General features: G+C 40.5%; 2 protein-coding genes across 3 annotated transcripts; both read right to left on the minus strand.

Annotated features, from left to right (window-relative positions):
• Positions 1–472: 472 nt before the first annotated feature.
• Positions 473–17,488, minus strand: LOC109624138 (unconventional myosin-Va-like). 2 transcript variants are annotated; one of them, XM_069528182.1, is made up of 40 exons: positions 17,266–17,488; positions 16,799–16,909; positions 15,590–15,761; positions 15,264–15,408; positions 15,020–15,173; positions 14,798–14,941; positions 14,396–14,477; positions 14,135–14,242; positions 13,886–13,992; positions 13,513–13,778; positions 13,346–13,427; positions 13,125–13,265; positions 12,872–12,997; positions 12,035–12,118; positions 11,608–11,733; positions 11,301–11,398; positions 11,128–11,214; positions 10,929–11,037; positions 10,247–10,458; positions 10,001–10,157; positions 9,072–9,311; positions 8,667–8,915; positions 8,239–8,332; positions 8,010–8,152; positions 7,521–7,634; positions 6,932–7,066; positions 6,745–6,801; positions 6,345–6,572; positions 6,183–6,250; positions 5,479–5,553; positions 5,187–5,385; positions 4,856–4,949; positions 4,611–4,754; positions 4,329–4,483; positions 4,149–4,238; positions 3,903–4,053; positions 3,152–3,434; positions 2,107–2,281; positions 1,937–2,017; positions 473–1,829 (listed from the first exon to the last, which is right to left on the minus strand). In XM_069528182.1, the coding sequence occupies exons 1-40, from the start codon at positions 17,290–17,292 to the stop codon at positions 1,677–1,679; spliced, it is 5,466 nt and encodes a 1,821-aa protein (XP_069384283.1). In that variant the 5' UTR covers positions 17,293–17,488; the 3' UTR covers positions 473–1,676. The 2 variants fall into 2 exon arrangements, with proteins under 2 accessions (XP_069384283.1, XP_069384282.1); XM_069528181.1 differs by having other exon boundaries at positions 7,521–7,637.
• Positions 17,489–19,133: 1,645 nt separating this feature from the next.
• Positions 19,134–21,135, minus strand: LOC109624700 (cAMP-regulated phosphoprotein 19-like). Its single transcript, XM_020079568.2, has 3 exons — positions 20,967–21,135; positions 20,371–20,493; positions 19,134–20,281 (listed from the first exon to the last, which is right to left on the minus strand). Exons 1-3 carry the CDS (start codon positions 21,009–21,011, stop codon positions 20,111–20,113), a joined length of 339 nt encoding a protein of 112 aa, XP_019935127.1. The 5' UTR covers positions 21,012–21,135; the 3' UTR covers positions 19,134–20,110.
• Between the last annotated feature and the right edge of the window lie 308 nt (positions 21,136–21,443).

Raw genomic sequence — 21,443 nt, forward strand, 5'->3', positions numbered from 1 at the left:
AAGATATTACAGTGATGGATTTCTCCGGAACATACCTGAAGCTTTTATTCTGAAGGCTCCCTCCCTCATTGGTCCTGTCTCTTCCTGGTTGTCGTTCACCTGCTGCAGACTCCTGACTGGTTGGCTCCGCCCTCCTGTCTTGTGACAGGGTGGGTGTGCTCGTTTGATCAAGGATTTAAACAACAAAAGAAACCGGATGCAGATCTCAGCCAGAGACCACAGTGTGAGCACAGAGTGAGCACACATCAGCTCCTGCTTCACCAACAAGAAGTTCAGAAAAAGATCATGTTAAGAAATAAGAAAGACCTTGTACTAACTTGATCCACGGTATCTGTGGAGTGAAAAGTTGGAAACACATGAAGACGGACTGTAAAGATGATCCAAGAGGCCCAGACCCAGTTCTCAGGCTTAATCATGAATGCTTTTGCTATATTTTTGTATCTTAAGCATTTTAAAACAAAGGACAATGATGGACATGAAACAATAAAAAATGTATTTTAAAAGCACAGCGTTTTGAGTATTTAAGATCCATATTTCATAGTCAGTTACATCAGTCAGGTACATTTCTCCATTTAAATGAATCCAAAAGAGTCAAACTTCACTCATGAAGGACTCTCTTGCATCAAATCTGAAGCTCTGCTCCCAAATACATGAGGATTAAAGTGCAGATTACTACTCATTTTATTTAGATACAAAAAAAATTATAAACCAAGGCACTCTTACTGTGGTGAGCAGGAGCCATTTTTTATCTTCAAAATGCATCAGACACAATAATAAAGTTGTTTTTTCCCACAGCACTAGCACCTCGGTTTATTTTATTTTTTGTATCCGACTCCATCACCCCTGTGCCAAAGAGCACCATATATATTTTTACACATATATTTCCAAACAGACACTCCTGTCTTTGCTTTACCAGCCTTACTACTTGCTTTATATTTGTCTCATGTAGTTCCCGCATCAGAAAACACAACAGTGATGCGTATGGGTCGACATAGAGAAATAATTAAATTGATTCAAATCTTCTACATTTACTTGCGAACTCCCGAGTGGTTCACAGGCACCACTTTAGAATAAAAACACTGAGCTTGTGATCTATAAGATCTATAACACCTCATGACGGAGTGAAACCCTTTGTGCAGCAGTTTTAAACACATCAAACCATCTTACTGAGACACCATCCCTTAATACGACCAACAGCATTTAGACTGGTTAACTACAGATACATGAGTTACTACCTGCTCCTTCAACTAGTTCCAGCTATAGGACAGTTCTCCTGAAGCTATATAGTTAGAGTTTAGTTTCATAAAATTGCTCATAGTTATAATTTTTTTGACAGTTTTTCCAGTGGGACACTCACAATTTCATACCATCAGGAATAAGTATTCCCACAAATACATGAATGAAACCACATATTCTACACCTGTATTGGCAAAATATCAGGTGTCACAGGAAATTACATATTAAAAGAATGTTTTGCATATTCACTGTTCATCCAGTTTTTACTCTTTGGTGTACAGCTAATGCACTGAGGCAGGTAAACAACATATCATTTCTCTACTGCAGAAGGTATCAGTCATACTGAAAACTTTACAGAAAGCTAAAAACCTTTGGTGAAAAGCAGTCTTTTTTACTTTGGTAAACGAAACACAGAGAACATGGTGTGAGAGGCAGCAGTTCTAGATGCGGTCGAGGAAACTCAAATTAAGACTAGCAGGAACCTGGATGGTCTCCAGAGCCACAGAGGAGGGTGTGAAGGGCAGCGTGACGGAGAAGATCTTCTTGCCGTCCATCATCAAAGTGGATGACTCACCTCTGTCTTTCAAAATGTTCTAAAATACATTTATAAGATAGAGATTTTATTAAAGAAGATACAAAATAGCATAGGATGAAGTAGCAGTTAGATCTTGTCCATACTTAAAACTGTCCATTTACTTACTTTGATAGTTGTGATGAAAGTGGTCGACACTCGCTCTTCAAATTCAATCACTGGAGTGTACAGGGTCAACACTTTTATAATCTGTTGAGAAAAACAAACAATGAATCAAACCCTATCAAAATATTGTGTCAACACGTTTAAAAAGGCTTAAACCTTCACTGATGACGGACCTGTGCTGTGGTGAGGGCAGTGCACATGTTGCAGATAGCTTGGGCATCTGCCTCCGTCTTCTTCTTGATCTGCAGAAGCTGTGCAGCCTGTACCAGCGGCTCCAGAGTCTCCTTGGCACCACAGTCTGCCAGCTCCCTCTCCGTCAGCCACTCCTCCAGCTGCCAAACATTGTACCTGAAGCCAGAGGAATGATGTGGTAGCAATACAGATTAAATCAATGCATTTCAAATCTCAAGATCACTTTGTTCTGGGTGTATGAAGGACTTACTGACCTACTGATGTGAAAAGTTGCCTGGAGGTATTATGTGTGTGTCTTGCTACTACAATAAACTGAATATAAAAATGGATTGTAGACTCCAGGCAACTCAACTGGTTTCTTTTAAAGTCTGTGAGAAAATGATTCGACGTCTCGCTTGATTTATAACGTCAGTGACATTTCATACAGAGTTTATTGTCTCAGTCGCTGGTTTCAAAACATTTTCAATCCAGCATGATGTTCCTTTTGTTAATTATGGTCCTGTTTAGAGCTGAACAGACGACAAAGCTCAGTATGCATTGGAACGTGGATACCATATGACTGACAACTTATATATTGTTCAGTTCCACAGAACAATATCTTAAATTTGTTTTGGGATGCAAACATTTTCCAAATACTAATTTTATCAGAATTGGGGGGAAATATATCAAAATAATTCTTAAATGTTTAAAAGATATTGTGATGTAATTGCAGAACCAATGTTTTTGAAACTAGTTAGTACAGTATATACTGTATATGTGATCATACACTGTGTGATTTTGTGTATAAGGGGGAAATTTAAGGTGGGAACCATTGTTTAAAAATGGAAAAGAATTGTGGTCATCCAAAGTTTGAAATTAACCCTTTTAATTACAGCACTTTCACTGGGCCAAATATACTAAAATCTGATGATTCCCACATTTAACAAAAATCACACCAATGACGAACTCAGACCAATACTCTTTAAACACTCTAATTTTCATTTCATTAAGAACAATATCATGGCTGCTGTTTGTTCCTTGCTGTACCTGATCTGCAGGCCTTTACTCCAGGAGCACATGTCCTTCCGCAACAGCAGGTGGTTGAGGGTGACTGCACAGATGATGTAGAACTGCTGCTTCACCACCTGTTTAATGAGGTCTGGGTCCATCCCATGTTGACTCATGGTGGTGTGGAAGAGGCCAAGACGCTGCAGGAGGACTTCCACTGTGACAGCCTCCTCCTCTGGGAAACTGGTGCTCCTCTTCCTCAGGCCTGTCGGTTTGGACCCCAGGACTCCCTGGATTGCCTCGTGCTCCAGCATGCTCGCCACTGCATATAACACATGAAGAAGAAAAATCATGTTGATCTGTAATAGTGAGAGTAAAATTAAAGCTGCTTTCAGACATGCACTGAAGTCCGGAGATTTTCCTGAAACTTATGGAAATGTCCGTGTCAGTTGCTCCGCAAATTTTTCTAAACTTTTCTTGCAAGTCCCAAAGTAAAATGTCTCTGGATGAAATAGACACAGATGAAGATGTCCAATTGGAAAGTCAACAAGACTGGAGAGCTTTGGGAGATAAGAGCAGGCTCTGCAATGTGCTGTGTACAAAAAAAAACTGCTTTCCAGAGAGATATTCATGCCTTCATGTCCTTCCTCCCTCCTGCATGTTCTACCCAGGCACCACACCCCGCCTGAATGTTCTGGCCAGTTTCCAGTTGTGGTGAACACGTTTGACCTGGACAATCACGTGCTGCAAACTCAGCAGAGGAGCTCATGTCTGAAAACGGTCTCCTTACCTATCAGGGGCTGCATGACGTTCTCCATGCACTTGATGAGCTGACAGTAGATTTGAATGGCCAGGTCACCAAAGACCTGCTGGTACTCTGACAGTTCAAAGTTGGACAAGCAGTGCTCGTTTTGTTTGGCAGTGTTGTGCATCATGAAGGCCTAAAAAATGCACAGGTCATAGAGACATCCAGGGTTAATCAGGGGACATGTCCAGCTTTGGACAGAACTCCAGCATCAAACCACCTCCTGCTTACCTCATCTCCACTGTACTGCTTCAAACAGTGCAACAACCGGCAGCTGTTGGCCAACCAAAAGGAAACCGCTTCAAAATCACCTCCTCGTCTCTTCAAAGAAAAAAGAAGAATCAATGTAAAAATCAACTCAAGATAAACACGAGTTGCTTCATGTACACATATCAAAGTTATAAACTGCACCTTGATGACCCCTTTAATGCTGCTGATGGTGGAATTGAGCAGATTGCTGACTCTCCGGTCATTATTCACATTGTCTGCATATCGTAGGCACATAAAGATGATGTAGGCAGGAAGCCCAGGAATTAAGCTTACTGCTACACCGCGAGGCTTCAGATCTGAGCGGAATACAACATTTCACAGTAAAATACTCAAATAACATCGTCTATCTATGAAGAACAACTTCATGCAATTATAAAACAGTTACGAAAATGATTTGCTTATATAAAAAAGGTTCAAACTTACCTATGACCAGATTTTTTAGCAGGCGGTTCTCCTCACCCTCTTTGTACTTCAACATGCCCTGATACTCTTTCTCCTTGCGAGTGATAGTAACAGCTCTCATGGGAGCGTTCGCTGCAGAGGCATCGTTCATTTGTTGGGTGTTTGCTGAATACAGTAAAGACACAGTGTAAGTAATGACAGAAGTGATGCTGTGCTAATATCATCTGGAAAATGTATTTTACAAACACAATCAAACACTTGTTTACCTTCAAAATCACCGACTTTTTTCATGTAAAATTTAAGTTGTTTTTTCAACTTGCGTATATTTTTATCTTGTTTTTCTTGCCGATCCATGTGCTCCTGAAATGATTCAAACACATTAGAGTGAACATCTGTAAATAGCAAGATGATCCTTTTCTTTTAATATTAATTTGTTTATATGACACTTTTTGTTGATAAAATAATATTATCTTGTAGTGCACAAACACCTTTATATTTGACATTTAAATTATATTTCGACAGAGGTCTGTAAAGTAAAAAGTAATCACTATAACTGATAATAGCAAAAGATGTTTAGAACAGACTGAGTGGACCCACCAGGTTCTCATTGGTGAGCCGTAAGATCTCATGCTTCAGACTTGCGTCGATCCTGGCGTCTTCAGGCAGAAGGAGGCTCTGAGCCAACAGCTTCTGCTGCTGCTCCTTCTCAACCTTCAGCTTGTTCACCTCCTCGAGTAGATTCCGACACTTCTCACTGTGAACACGCTCCTGCTCCTGCATCTGGCTCTCCAGGAACCTGGAGGATGGACAGAGCAGAAACAGTATTTGGTTCCATATGACATGAAACTTTTTGAATTCAGATAACAACACTAGAATATTACTTCATTACCTGTTGGTCTCTTTTAAGCCTTCATAAGCCAGCCATAGCTCTCCGTCTTCATTCAGAGTGTGGATGTCGAGGGATCTTAAGAGAAAGAATAGAAAAGAATGACACATTACACCTGATAGATCCACACTAGAACATAGTATCTTCAGTTGTAATGTAACTTAATACTTGTTTCATGATGATAATGGCCAAAGTACAGAAGTATGGGGGAAAACCAGAGGGCATGAAAGGTAAATGGCAGATAGGCAGCATCAATACAAGACTTTGTAAGTCTTAACGTCTACATGTGAATATGCAGAATCTGGAGGTGAGGGACAAGATTTTGGTACCGTCTGGTTTACATTTCATGTTGGACCAGTCATGTTTGAGCAGGCTTTGGTTGCCCACAGGTAACCAAGTTTGTGTTTTGTTTGACTCATGTGATTAAAAAAACAAGACTGGTTCAACATAGCTCTTCTCTAACACGTACACTGATGCTACATTCTTAGGGGCAGTTTTAGGGTTCAGCATCTTGCCCAAGGACACTTCAAAATGTAGACTGAAGGAGCTGGTGATCAAACAACAAACTGATTAAACGACCCACTCTACCCCCTGAGCCATAACCAACCTAAGAACACATTTCATTTTTTCTGTACCTTCCAGCAGTGTATAACAATGATTTGTCAGTCTGTAGAACTTAGATAAGAGTGGGAGCAGATTGCTCTTACCTGTCAACGTCTTGAAATGAGGGAATTTCACTGAGGTCTAATTTCACACTCTCTCCCAGTAGAGAGTCCTGAAGGTGAGTGGAAATGGAATGAATTATTTATAAAACATTCCTGCCATGAATATAACATGAAAATAATAATAAGTGCAGTTGACTTCCTCACCTTATGTTTAAGAGCTTCTTGGCGGACCATGTGCGATCGCAGCAGCAGCACTTCTTCTTTTCTCATATCCAGCTCCTCATTGGAAGAGGTGAGTTGCTCCATCAGTACCTCGTAGGGCAGAGTACCAGGGGCCGGAGGCATCAATTCACTGTTCTCACTGGTCAGAGACTTTCGCAGTTCGTTCAGATCCTGCTTCAGCTTCTTGTTCTCAGACTCCAACTCTTGCCTCTGCATTCAGACATCTACAGATTAATGTTTGTCTCTATTCACCTTTCAGTACTTCAATGCAAAGATAAGTAATCATAGACAAATGTCTTCAGGGACAGTTATGGGGTGAGTCTTTAATAACAGCTCTCTTGCTTGGATCCAGATTTACAGTATGTTCTTGACTATGTCGTACCTTCAGTGTCTCCAAATCCAGTTCTGCTCTGCCAACAGTTCTCTGCTCCTCCACCTCCTTTTTAGAAAAAGAAAAAGTCAACAATTCAACCACAAATATCAGTGAAACACAATTAATAACTTATTGATCTGTTTCGGAGATTTTCATTGTAACCAGCAAGAAACATGGTTGGTGTTTCAGTGCCTACCTTTGCCTTTTCTTGTTGGGCTTCTTCTCTCTTATCCAGCTGCTGCCACAGTGACTGTTTCTCCTGCTCCAGTTCCTTCACTCTTCTCTGGAGCTTCAGAAGCACAGGCAGGTCCACCTTGGCCTGGGTCTCATCCTAACACAACACAGCAACAACTGACCCACAGATCTCTCCACAACTAAACTACAATGCTGCACTAATAGGATTATGACACAGATGAGGCTGGAAAAAAACCTTCCACAGCTTTTCCAAGGAATGAATGTCCAGCTCTCTGTAGTAAATTGATCAACTCAAATACCGACACACCAAGAATTCCTTCTATATTCCATCCTTTTATCAGGGGCACTAATATAATGTCCACTGAAGGCTGAAATCATGCAGATGTTATTGAAATCATGTGAATTCAGGTTAATAGGAAAATCTAGTTACCCAACTATTTACAGAGATATGGTGAGCATGTTCAGGATTTAACTCACTGAAGTTAGTACAAAAATGTCAATGTTTTACCTCTAAGCTGAGGGTGAGAAGTTCACACTCAAATATAAATCACTTTTGATTATGCAGCATGATTTGTGCTTTAGTACATTACCTCTGTTTGTATAGAGCTGTCCTCTCCCTCTGTAGAACTTAAGCTGTGACTAAACTCTGATGAGTTACTGCTGTAGTTGGAGTCTGTCCTCTTGTGACCAGATTTGCTTGAACTCTGCTGTGTGAGAGGAAGACACAACAAAACATGTGAGAGAAAGAATCCATCAGGGCTAAACTTGTACCTTTGGATATTTTGAACCTTTTTCTTGGTGTTGCATCTTCTAAGTGCCATGTTATTTGAATCTATGAATGAAGAGGTTTCCAAAATATCATCCACAAAGGAGAAAATCCACACTTCCTGTCTGGTGGTCTGAGGCCTTGTGCTGAAAACATCACTACAGCAAATAAATCATTTAAGCTTCTAGATGTTCAGATTTTCTTTTTTTAATGATTTGTAATTTTATCTTAATCAGGGCACCTCAAATTGTTTGTATTTTTACTGACAGTGTGTGTTGTCCTCATGTTTTTTTGCCAAAAAACGCTTCCTCACATTGCTGAGCTCCATCTTCTCTTTCAGGTCTCTTTGCCGCTCCTCCAGGTGCAGGTGTTCACTCAGCAGACTTTGGTAGCGAGAACGTTCTTCCGTTAAGTCCTTCTCCAGCTGTTTTGTGTTCTCAACGTTGGTTTTAATCTCTGAAACAAAACAATTGAGATTGGTTTATTCTGAATTTAAGCTGCTACAGGTCAACTGTAAAGGTTTAAGATGAGCTCTTCAGTACCTGTTAACTTTTGTGCTTGTTCAACGACTAATGTGTTCAGTTCGTCTTTTTCACTGTTCAACAAGCTGTTTTTCATATTAAGCTCTTCTACTACCTAAAGGGGAAAGAAGGAAAAAACATGTTCTCAGGATTTAATCCCATTCAACATGAAGAGCAATCTTCATGTTGAACAGAAACACAGCAAAAAATATTAACTACATTTCAATATGTTCAAAGTTTCTATTTCGAACTTCATTATGATCTTTAGTAAGTCAAATGCAGCCAAGTTAATTGTACTACTGCCCTCCATAGTCCAATATACTGTAGGTGATTTGTGGAAGTCTAAACCCCAAATTAGGACTGAAAATGTTTTGGCGAGCAAATGTATTTAAAAAAATGTACAAAATACAAAATACACCATATCGAAAGTTCTATTAAAGCAGACTTACCTGTTGAGTCTGCTCCTTATAGACCTTTGTCTGCTCCTCCAGGTCGTCTTTCTCTCTGCGGGTGTTTTCCAACTCATGTTGAAGGAAAGAGAGCTGCTCTAGCAGAGAGGGAAGTGTCTCTGCCTTGGCTCTGACCTCCTGCTCCGATCTACGTAGCTTCTCAATCTCTGTGCTCTGTCTCTCTCTCTCTATACTCTGGGTCTTCTCCACCACACTCAGCCTCTCACGGAGCTCTTTGTTTTCTTTTTGCTGCAGGGGAAAATACAAACACATGCTGTGCATGTGATTCAACGCCTCCCAATGACTCAATACTTCTCCAGCGACATTTTTTCTGATGGTAGATTCCCAGAGAAAACGACGGTTTAATAAAAACATAACAGACATCCATATTCTCACAATACTCACCTGGTCGTTTATCTTGTGCTGCAGCTGCATGATTTTGTTCTCCATGCCAATGTTGAGCTTCTTAAAGTGATCAACAGAGCGCGCCTCCACCTTCAGCTTCTTCAATTCCTTCTTGGCCTGCATGCGTCGCACACAGCTCTGCAGCAGGACGATAGCTGCCATGGTGCGTTTGTATTGCTGTCTGGCCAGCCAGCCTTTCACCCACTTCTGGATCACAACAGCCTTTTGCTCAAACATCAACTATGAAAACAAAGACAAACACATATTCTTAATTAACCTTAATGGTTAGATTATTTCGAGTGCTTATGAAATATTAAAAACACACTGCATTAACACAGTGTGCCTCTGTATTACATTTCTGTGACCACAGTTTTAAACATTAATGTTCAAAGTGTTCTCACTGTTGCAGTACTATGAAAATAACATCAGCTCACAGGGAGTGACACTAACCCAAGCCTCGTGATGCTATGAATTGAATTATTTTGAATCCCACACAGTACATCTTAGTCAAGTTTTTGGAAATCCATAATCTAATGCACTCTGTTTTCTCCAGCCTTCACTACTTCAACAATATTATTCCCAGAACCTGACACATCCGGACTTCCTTTAAGCAAGGAACTTTTCAAAATAATGTCAAAGAAGCATTCCTGTTCCTTTTCTTGGTGACACCTGTTAAATCCAACTGTGGTTATTGCAATAATCAACAATCCAGTTCCACAATGGAAGTAATTCCTTTTTAAAAAACCCTTTCAAACAACATCAAACAAACCAAGAAATGCAGAGTTCTTTGTAAGGCTCATGATGATATTTCCTTATGAAATTATGTTGGCAATATTTAATTATCGATACAAACCCTTCCAGTAAAGGGCACTAATGAGTAAAACTTAATATCATTTAAATTTAAATTTAGGGGCATTTCAGGCCATTACCTTATAATACTGCTTTCTTGCCATGTAGGCCCTCAAGAAGCACTGGATGGTGATAGCTGCCAAGCGCTGCTGCTGATAGCATCTCCTGTTCACCCACATACGCACGTTCCGCTGAATGACAATGGCTGCTCTGGTTCTTCGTAGACCCTGAACATAACTGACAGAAAAAAAAACAAAGAAATAGGAGAGAATTATCAGCAGACAGTGAACAACTTCTTCTTTTATTATTTTAACATATATACTTACCAACGTGCCTGGTGGCCCCGCACATATCTTTGAATGGTTATAGCAGAATCCTTCATCCTCACATACTTTTTGCGGGCCAACCAGCAGCGGATGGTCTTCTGGATGCTGACACAAGCCATCCGCAGCTTGTCAGAACGCAGCTTCTCCAGGTAAGCCACCTGACCAGCCCTGAAGAAGATCTTGTTTTTGCCAAACTGGTACTTATCCTCGTCCTGATGACACAACACAGTGGGCTTCAGTGTGTAATTTGTCATATGTTAGTGTAAAAGTTGAATTGAATTACAGAGGTCTGTTATTTAGCAGCATTACACAAAAACTACTGGACAGATTACCACAAAACATGGTGGAAGGATGTGGTATGGTTCAAGGAAGAACCAATAAAAATTTGGTGCGGATAGGAATCAGAAGGCGAATGTTTTTTTTTTAAACTTTCTTTAACATTGTGAGATTGGGCAATTTTTCAGCATTTTCATTGATTTTTTTATTATGTGTTAATCTTGATGAAAAAAAATCTGAAATATTAAGGGGGTTGGTATCGATCTGTGTGTACATGGAGCGGATCCAAACGAAAATCTGAATCTAGTGGATTTAAATGAGGTTTCATAAGGAGACTGCTGAGCCTTGGCAGCAGTATGCTCTCTACTGAGTGCCATGTACATTCCTTAATACAGCTCCGACATACCTTCACAAGTTTTTCTAGGAGATTTTTGCATGTCTGTTTTCTATCATTAAGAACATCTTTTTGCTTCATGAGGACCCGATAACGACTGAAGAATTCTTGATAAGTCCATCTGCAATAAATAAAAAGGCAAGTGAGATGAGTCATTTTAAAAACAACTACCCGTGGCCCTGAGTACCAGTTTCTATTTTTTACATGCTACCTAGATGGGAAGCCTGCTGCTGAGATCCGGATCGTCTCTAGGACACCACATGCTCGCAGCTGCTGCACTGCCCTCACAGGGTCCATGCTTTATAAAAGAGAAAAAAACATGTTACTACTCTTTCCTCTGTGCTTGTGACAGATAATCGTACGAAACAGAATCATCCTACTCACCTGAATGGAGCTTTATCGTCATTTGGCTTAATGCAGCGTACGTAGTGAGGAGAAGTGGCATTAAGTGTGTCCATCAGCAAATGTAGAGACTGTCGAAACTGAGACAACAAAACCTTGATAAGTAAGTTTGGTAATACATGAATCATATCTTCATGAATCTTGCTCCGTAAAAAGAACATTAAAGAAAGAAAAAGTAGATTTTAAAGAATAACTGCAGTCTCCTTCTAAGGGAGATACAGTAGGTGCTGTAACTGTAAGACAATCTTTCACCACCAAATGTCAAGTTTCCTACTGTTTGTACTCTCACCTGCAGTCCAACAGTCTTCTTGTTATCCCTCTGACTCGGACCAGCCCTTCCAGTGACACCAGTACGTTTTTTAGTTGAACCCGTTTCCTTCTCATCTTCATCAAACAGTTTCAGACGCAAAGCAATCTGAAAAGATCGAGTATATAACGACACTGCATCAGACATCAAGTAGCAGAATGTAGGTCTGACATTGTGCAGCAGATGGCAGTGTTTTCGATCTAAAGTTAGAAAGAAAATGTATTTCCACCAATAGTTAAGACTGAACAATCCTAGGGTGTGTGCCTGCAGACTTGCAACACCAAAAATACATTGCAGTTATTTCCTCTGGGATTGTGGGCAGTGGAAGAGACATTAAAAGGCACTGACTGGATTTTTCACTCTAACCACCACAAAAACAACAAGTTCATTAAAAAAAAAAAGATTTCACCTGGCTGTTTTTCAGCACATTTATCTGCTCCTCATTGACCGTGTCCTTGTTTTTCTCCAGGAAGCCATCACACTGGTACTCCACCTAAACACAAAAGAGCAGCGTAAAGAGTAAAGGTCACATTCATCATGATCAGAAAAAAGTCATTCACCAGGAATAACACATATAAATACACAAACACATTTCCATCTATGACCACTGAGTTTCTCAGGTCACATCACCTGTACACATTTGAGACGCTTTAAAAAATGCACTGAAGTCTGTATGTGAGAAAGCTAATGTCAGAGTCAGTTGCCAGACATTTTTGGGAACTTTTCCGGTCATCTCCCAAGAAAAATGGCCGAAAGATATCTAAAACATGTCCGAGTTAGCCCATGTGATAACACAGCAGGATGATTCACAATGAGCCAGAGGGTGTGTTGACATTTCAAATACGCAACAGACACGAAACTGGCAGAATACAAATATCTCAGAATGAATAACAAGTGTAATGCGCGTAGAAGATGCAGGAGAAGACATCAACTTGGACAATGTGATAGGATTAGAAGCTTTTGGCAATAAGGGCTGTAAACAAAAACGTGCATTTCTGTAGTAGAATGAATACATCATGTCGTGCCTCCTGCAAGCTCTACTCAGAAGCCACCCCGCGTTTGAATGTTCTGGAAAATGTCCTGTTGTTGAGAAAGGAAAATGTCAGGACCCAATGTTCTGGATATTTTCCAAGGTTTATGACTTTCTGTGGAAAGAAACCTGAATACTGGAATAGTATCCAGACAGTTACACACAAGACATGCAAAAAAACATTCTGTAACTGTCTTTTACTGGGCAGTCGGGTACCTTGTCTGCAAAGTGATGAATGATGAAAGCTCTGTTTGATAACCTGGGTTTATCAAAGTGGACATTCTGCTTCAGAAGGGTGTTGTACAGTTTCTGGGCCCATGTGTCATCAGAGCCTTTTGGCATCTGTGGAAACAGGAAGAGGTTAGTCATGGCATTACTCACAACCTCTGAACATAATGTGGTGGAGATTCCTCCAGTGGAAAATTGCTGGGCAGACTTTTGCTGAAAAAAGTAAAACAGTTTTTTTTACCTTGCATTCCTCATCAAGAAGGTCCAGGACCCCCAGCTTTGCCTCAATTAGATTAATGCACGGCTGGTTGTCGTAGAAGTCGATCAATGTCCATGAGATCTCCTCTTTCATGTACTCCTCTTGCTCCAATTTGAAAACATGCTGGAAGGAGTAATCGCTAAAAATGAACTGTGCACATTCTCACGAGAAAATGAACATGCTGAGCAGCAAAACACACATACCAGGTTGAACTGCTGTTGAAGCTTCTCATTGGCATAATTGATGCAAAACTGTTCAAAGCTGTTCACATCAAATGTTTCAAACCTGAAGAATAAAGTTTGTATTTAAATACATCTGGTCATTCCAGTCATATAAACTGAAAGATCACATTCCATGGGTGACAACCTACCCGTAAATGTCGAGCACACCAATGAATGAGCGTTGTTTTGCTGCAGATTTTAAGGCGTCGTTAATACTGCCCACAATCAAGCTGAAGAGTTTGGCATAGATCTGTTTAGCCAGGGCATCTCGGCCATTGACCGCGTTCATTTTGGAGACAGACTTCACGTAGGTTTCTGTGGTTGTCTTAAGTTTTCTGTGACATAACCAGTGGGCCATTTCTTCACATGGAACCCCCATCAGCTCACAAAACACCATTAGATGCACATTATCTGGCTGGAAATAAAAAAAACAATAATGATCTTTGGGGGAAACACATCCACAATACAGTACTCCAACATAGAGTATAAAAGAAAACGTGTTAAGGTGTAATCAGTAATTACCGAGATGCTGCTTCTGTCTGCTGACTGGTCTTTAATCTCCACATTGCTAAGGTGGAGGATAGATGCCAGAACTTGGTACATTTCCAGTTGATCACTTTCACAGATTCCTACAGCGAGAGCAGGACAATAAAACAAAAACAGTATGATCCATCGTGCCTTGCAACAAAACCGCACATGGACAGTATTGTCTATTCAAAATATATTGTATGCTGTTAATGCAATTTTTAATGAAAAGCTACTTCCACTTACCTAAAAGTGAGAAGGCCGTCCTGGTATTACACATCTCCTTGGCATCATCAACTCCATCTATGACTGGGCTCCGACCCTGGTTAGTACAGTGGAAGTCATCTGCGCAACCTTTAAACATTAATCATAAAGTATTTTACTAATACAAACTAGCCTGCTTCAACTGCTGTTGCAATAGTTTATTAATTTCTACATCATGATATGAGGAAACCAATATTTCGACATCATGATACGAGGAAACCAATATTTCAGAGGCTCACATACCTAACTTAAAGGCTTTGAACTCCGGCAAATGTGACGAGGCACACAGCTGATAGAATATATGATAGTTTCTTTCTCCACGGGCCTAAAAAAACAGATCCAAAAAAAAAGGAACAAACAATAAATACTGAAATCAATTGTACATGCATTCGTAGACCAAGTGCTTTTTCTAATAATAATACATTGACATCTCTGTGAGTCAATGGCCAGACAGGCTAATCTGAGTGTTATCTATCTTCCTTGCAAAGATATACAGTTCACATGTTAACACGGTACATGCACATGAGTGTTTCAAATCACTTAGCTGTGAGGAGAATCACAGAAGATAGAGAGATATGAAGAGACACATTCAGGAAGAGTAGTCACCTGAAGACATGTGAGTTAAACCCATAGAAATCATATTACCTGAAACACAACTCTGGACTTTTCCAGTAAGTAGGTTCTCATGTTAGCACCAATTATACAATGCTTCTTGTCAAACCCAATCTCGATGTACTTCCCGAAGCGACTGCTGTTGTCATTCCTTGTTGTCTTGGCATTCCCAAGGGCCTAAGGAAAACATACATGTGTCAGTAAACTAAATTTTTGTATGTTCGTGTTCTATTTTCCTGTAGTTGGAAATGTTACCTCCATGATGGGGCTGGAGGCGAGGACTCGATCCTCAACGCTGGTCTCACCAGAGGAGCTGACAGTGGCAAAGTAACGCATAGCATACTTAGCAGAGACGGTCTTTCCAGCTCCAGACTCACCGCTCACGATGATGGATTGGTTTCTTTCATCCCTGCGTGAAAAGGGGATAATATACAGAATATCAGCTGAAGCAATGTGCAATTTCACTGGCTTAAAATGTTTAAATGTTACATGTCCGAACCTGGCCATCTGTTTATATGCTTCCTCTGCCACTGCAAATATATGGGGGTCCATGTCCCCCATGTTCTGCCCACTGTAGGCATTGATGATGTCAGCTTCATATATGGGCAAGCTCTCATAGGGATTTATGGCAACCAGGACGATTCCTAAACACAACAAAGAGAAAGGTTCAGCAAGATACATATTGGTGCATGTTCCTTTAAGAGCAGCCAGCACCATAATAATCAACATAATATGCTGTAGATTGTGTCAGAACGTACAGTGAACATGGCTCCAAAGTCTACTGTGACAGTGATAGTGTGACTCAAAGGAGATGAAGCTCATTACCACAGTATGTGTAAATCAACTTGGAGTCAATGAAGCGCACTTTGAGGTTGTGCAGCACTGCTGGCTCATGGAGATAGCTGAGCGACGTGAGATCATTCTCCCCCACCAGGAGGTTGGGGTTTCTTAGTGGTGGCAGGTTGTTGGTTCTGGGGTCTATTTTGTATTCCACCTCCTAGAAAAACACAAGATATTTAGCTTTGAGTACCAGTGATATTAGCCTAATGACAGTTGTTTTTATTTGAGATGAACTTCGAAGCCTGGGGGAGAACCAGTGGAAAAATATAAGTAAAATCAAATGGTTAAACACAAAATATAACCGGACTATGACTGTGCTTCCCTTGTTCTTGTTCATTCATGATAACACTTTGGTCTTATTTCCATACCTAATGTGCATGCCCAAACTCGACCTTGCAGATGCAGGTAGCAACAGCACAGAGAGTTTTTTTTTTTAACCACACTATTTGACGTGTTTTATCCATTACGCACCTTTTTTAAAGGCCAGTTTATTAAATGGGTTTCTTATATTCAACCTTTTGCAGAGTTGCATAAACAGACACATAAGATCATTTTATCTTGGATTTCATGTTCATTTACCAAGCATCAAAGCTGCCTCACATGATTCCACAGCTCAGAGATTGCTCCATAGACAGAGTTCCTCCAAAGAATGTGTGTGTGTGTGTGCGTTTGTGTGTGTGTGTGTAAACATGATAAACACTAGGAGCTGAACAGAAGTGACGAAAATCAGAAGATGTGAATGAAGACTTCCACTTCTTCCATTTATTTGTTGAGACTTTATTGAGACATTACCTACCTGGGAGGCAAAGTAAATAAGTTCAAGGGGGCATCAACTGGTGTGCAGACATTCATCTCTTCTGATGAAAAGCAAGTCCCCCATCACCATCAAATTTAAGGTGAAGGCATGTTTTAAGGTTAGGACAAGGTTAGGTTAAGGTTAGAGTAAGTCAGTATTTACTATGGTTAAGATTTTGTATAATATGTAATGTGTGGTCCATGGATTACTTATGTGTAGGGACAATTTTGAGCCTACAAGCTACCGAATGAGAACATTTTGGGGAAGCAAGGACATTTTGGCCAGTTCTGACTTTCTGACCCACCTTTAATGGACTGCTTGGGGGTTAAGACTTGGTTTTAGGGCTAGGGTTAAAATTAGGTTTGTGTGTGTGTGTGTGTGTGAGAGAGAGAGATCACCGTGCCATCCTCCAGCTGCAGGGACAGCGTCAGGTCTCCAGCAGTGTAGTCTTTGATAAGCTCTGCTGACTTCCACACTTCTGCAGCATCTGGGAGCCATACACGGGCATACTGTGATGGACGGAGGGGAAACACAGTCAGAGCCATTCAACCACTGTCTCACAAAAACATCCTTACATAAAACTTTCTAAAAACCAAGCAGTGACCTGAGAAAAATGGCAGGATGGTGAGTGTAAAGTCAGCAGACCGCAGCAGCCACGCGTGAAATGTGGATGGATCGTGGATATGAAGCATTTTAAGAGCCGGGTTCATAAATACAAGTAAATAAATGAAGAGTTGAAAGACAAAAGCTGTTCAGGAGACACTTGTCAGTAACTTCTCCGAGTAAACCACCATTTTGACGGATATAATAACCGTTGGCTCTAGCGTGGAATGAGCAGGACAACAGACACAGTGAAAACTCTTACCTTGGAGTACAGTTCAGAGGCTGCCATGTTTTTACACTCTCTCGGTGTGTGTCCGTAAAGTTTCTTTCACCCGCGGGGACACATTCTACAGACTCCCGGAGGCGCAGACATGAAGCTCGCTGAGCTCCTCCACAGAGCTGAGTCCTGGGAGCTGCTCCTCCACTCCTCCACTCCTCCACCGCCACTGCTGTCAGTCAGCTGCGCGTGCCCCGACACGTTCTGCTCCCGTGCGTCCACTGTGCCCCCCAGCGGCCAGCACGCGCACGTCGACCAAACTCCACGAGGCCCCACAGGAGGAGGAGGAGGAGGAGGAGGAGGAGGAGATGGAGGAGTCATCATTACTGCTGCATGACATGAGCTGACATTAAAACCTTATGCATCACATGAAATGAATTTGCTGCCATTCCAATGATACAATCATGTATGTTTGCTACATTCCCAGTTTCTAATGGAAGTAAACTCAACGTCTTTGAGTTTCAGACAGTTGGTAACAAATAAAGAAGTAAGAATGTGTTCATTTGAGTTTACAGGACGTTTGTATACTTTCTAACACTATTTACAAATCATTTCAAAGTGCTTCAGGGAATGATTAGGTTAGAATATACACATTTAGGCAAACTGGTCTTATACTTTACATGAACACCCACACACACAAGGCCATACAACGAATTAAGCACATTTTAATAAAAGCTTTTTTTAAAGATACACTTATTCCAAACCTCAATTTAGCAAATAGTTTGTTTCATGCTTCAGGTGCATAAAACACCATGTCAGCAGTTGTTCAAATCATGTAATATCCTCTGATTCTTGAACCAAAATAATAATACAATTGAGCTCAATAACTAAAACAATAAAAGTCTTGAAAGCAAACTTTGAGACAAATTCCAAGGCAACAAGATGGGGGATGAATCAGAGGTGATATCATACTTGATTGAAGAAAATGTCCAACATATTCTGTGATTAATTGTTGATAACCATAACAGTAACTGAGCAAGAATGAGTACACCTAGTTATATGATGCAGTTTTGAAAAACTACAGTCAAAATAAAAGCAAAAGCTCTTACATTCAGATGAGCATTGTTTAAATGTTTTTCACAATATGAAAATGTCATATACATCATATTTCATTTTTCAGTTCCCTTTTTTAACATCTATGGGATTGTTTGAGTAATAAAATAAGCATATTACAACTTAAATTGAGAAACTTAGTTTTAAAGTGTTGCTACATGTCAGATGGAAATATAGCTACTTGGGCTCTTCACATTATCTCTCTTCACATTATGTTATGAGTTGAGAAGAGAGTTGTTGTGACGAACATACATTTATATTAATTAGACTTCTGGTCAATGCATCAATAAATTCAATAATTTAATTCAATTCAATAAAGCACGCTTTACTCTTTAAACATACTCAAAAGCTTGAGTGATGCTCAAGTGATGTAATTTTAGCTTCCATAATTTTTTTATGGAAAATGAGTTCCAAGACCATTCCCTCTACTGCTCATTAGGCATATTGAAGATTAAAAACACTGGTAGTGGGTTCTGATGTTAGCTGTACCTGCTAAGGCTTTTGCATGTGGCAGAAAAAAAAATATTTCAGAGGACAAACTATGCCTTCATTCATGGGCCATGTGAGCAAAAACAAGGATGAACAAACTATATTAATATGGGTTAATATTTATATCCGCAAACCTTTCTGAGTGACTTCACTTTGAGCTATGCCTCAGCTTACACATGGATGACAGCATTGTTTCCCTGTCAGCAACCCTCTTCTTCTACTCTAATGTGGTGTAAACAAGGTTCCAAGTGCAGGAAGGCTTGTGTAATGAAGGCAAGGGCACATTCAGTTGAGTAAGAGTACTAATAAGATATTATGCAAAACTATTTTATTTACAAAACAAATGGCACAGTGTGACTGCACAGTAAATGCACATGCACACTCCAGACATGTCAAGGGAGCTTCTTTCCATAAAATCCTACGTGATTCCAGTCAGACAGTGACAGACATTTCAGTCAGGATTCACAACAAAGATTTTCACTGAGGGAGCAAATATTGCTCAAGAGGAACAGTTCATTACTTTTAAGGCCATTTTAAAGGTCAGATGAGATGGAGACCAGCAGCAAGTCTTGGCAAACCAATGTCACTAAAATGAATTAAAATACAACTGGCGTGGTGTGTGATCTAATCTTCAGTACTTCAAAAGCACATAATCAAATTTCTTTACAAGGAGAGGAAGGGACAGAAACAAAATAAAGGATTAGGGGGAAAAAACAGCGCGATTACTTTAGTTTTCACTATTCAAATAGACATGCCTCCACGTGAGTAGGTGAATGCTCAAAAGTTTCAAAATGAAAAGCATATCTGTGAATTACATTTCTATTTCACACATACATCAATGCAAATTCTAACAGCATCTTCTCAGTGGTCATAACACAGATGTATTTATGCCTCTAAATATCACTTTCCAGATTTGTTTGTGATGATGAAGATAGATGAACTTCACTCAGCTGTGGTTACAGAGGCATTCAAATGAAGGCATTTATCCTTAAAAGTGAAAATGTTCCTTGAAAATAAGATAGCATTTACATCCATTCATATCTACAAGTGTGATATCATGTTCAGAAATCACTCACTATTTAGTCTTAAGAGCTTGAGAAATGTTTCTGCTACTACGTTGATGGATTTCACTCACTGACAGTTCCCAAATTTTTTTCAAGTATTTGGCTTGGTACATATCTTGTTCATAGAGATTAGATAGAAAGGTGAGAAACAAATAAAAACGTAAACGACAGGTAGATATGAAGTGGGGGGTCGGAATGGTAAAAATACAGTGACTATAAAACCATCAACCAGCCAACTTGCTGGCCACGATCGAAGTCTTTCTTTGAGGCAGGTCCTGAGGTGTTGGGATGTGGCCCCCGGTGATCTCAGCCTTCTCCGATGGAGCTGACGGCAACTGCTTGTTCTTCATCTTTGCTTTAGCCATGTTGTAGTCACCAGAGTCAAAATACTTTGGCTGCACAAAAGAGAAGACATAACATTGTTGAATCGTTTTATTTAAACAGGTGGGCTCTGGATATGGCCACGTTCAGGTCTGAAACCCACCCCCTTCTGAAGTCTTTTCCTGAGAAGGTCTGAGCCTCCGGGCTTGGCTCCAAGGTTTGGATACCTGGCTTTCAGTTTGGCTTCCTCTGCTTTCTCAGGACTGATTACTTTGTCCTCCATTTCCTGTAGAAAGAGTACAGAGTGTGTGGATGGAACATGTTGTTCTCAGCTGATGTGGGAAAACCTCGTTGCCTTAAAACTGAGCATGACAGTGACTAGTCAACATAGAATATACAGACATAATCACAGTTAGTGTGACAGTTATATAATATTCATAATGTGCTGGCGCCGTCATGAGGGAAACTCGACGTTTAGCTATAGCATTACCCGATGTTAGCTATCACGATAATCACTTTAAAAAATACGCATGGCAATCTACACGTTTGCACCAACGCATCAGCGTGGTTGACTTCCTTTAGCAACAAACGCTAGTGGCTAATTAGCTAATTACTTAGCGCTAGCATCGTTGATGACATAAGCAAAGAGTAGCTGCTGGCTAACTAGCTTCCTGCTAGCCGCATGCTACTTCATTAGATCGGACGCGCCAGCAGCGCCGGGTAACTCCTTTAAATGAGCTTTTCTTGGATCCATTCTACCTGCTGATCTTCTGAAGTCCTCGTTTCTTCAACCTCGTCGGACATGGCTGCGGGGAATCTCGGCTCTGCTCGCTGAACTGTGGCTGCGTCCGCACAACAGGCTCCTGACTGTGGAGGAGGATGAGCAGCTCTGGCAGCGACGAGGCGGGCGAAGGCTGCAGCCTGTACAGCAACAGGCCGCTGGGTCGATCCCAGAGAAACAGATTGCAGCAGAGTCGTCACACGAAGCAAGGAAACATCTTTGTTTACAGGAGACACGATCACAGTGAGCCGAGCCACAGACCATTGTTTTTTATTTTAAATGATCTAACCTGTGCTACACAGTAACACATCCCACAGTCTGAGCAGTAGAACATATCTGGAGGGCTCCACTGATGCCATAGACACCAATACTTGAATATACACTTCAATATTTGTATGATATATTAATTCATCAGAAAAATGAATTTATGCTTTCAACTGCTTGTTCTGCTCACA

Source organism: Paralichthys olivaceus, chromosome 7 (genome assembly GCF_024713975.1).
Source record: "Paralichthys olivaceus isolate ysfri-2021 chromosome 7, ASM2471397v2, whole genome shotgun sequence".
Taxonomy (NCBI): domain Eukaryota; kingdom Metazoa; phylum Chordata; class Actinopteri; order Pleuronectiformes; family Paralichthyidae; genus Paralichthys; species Paralichthys olivaceus.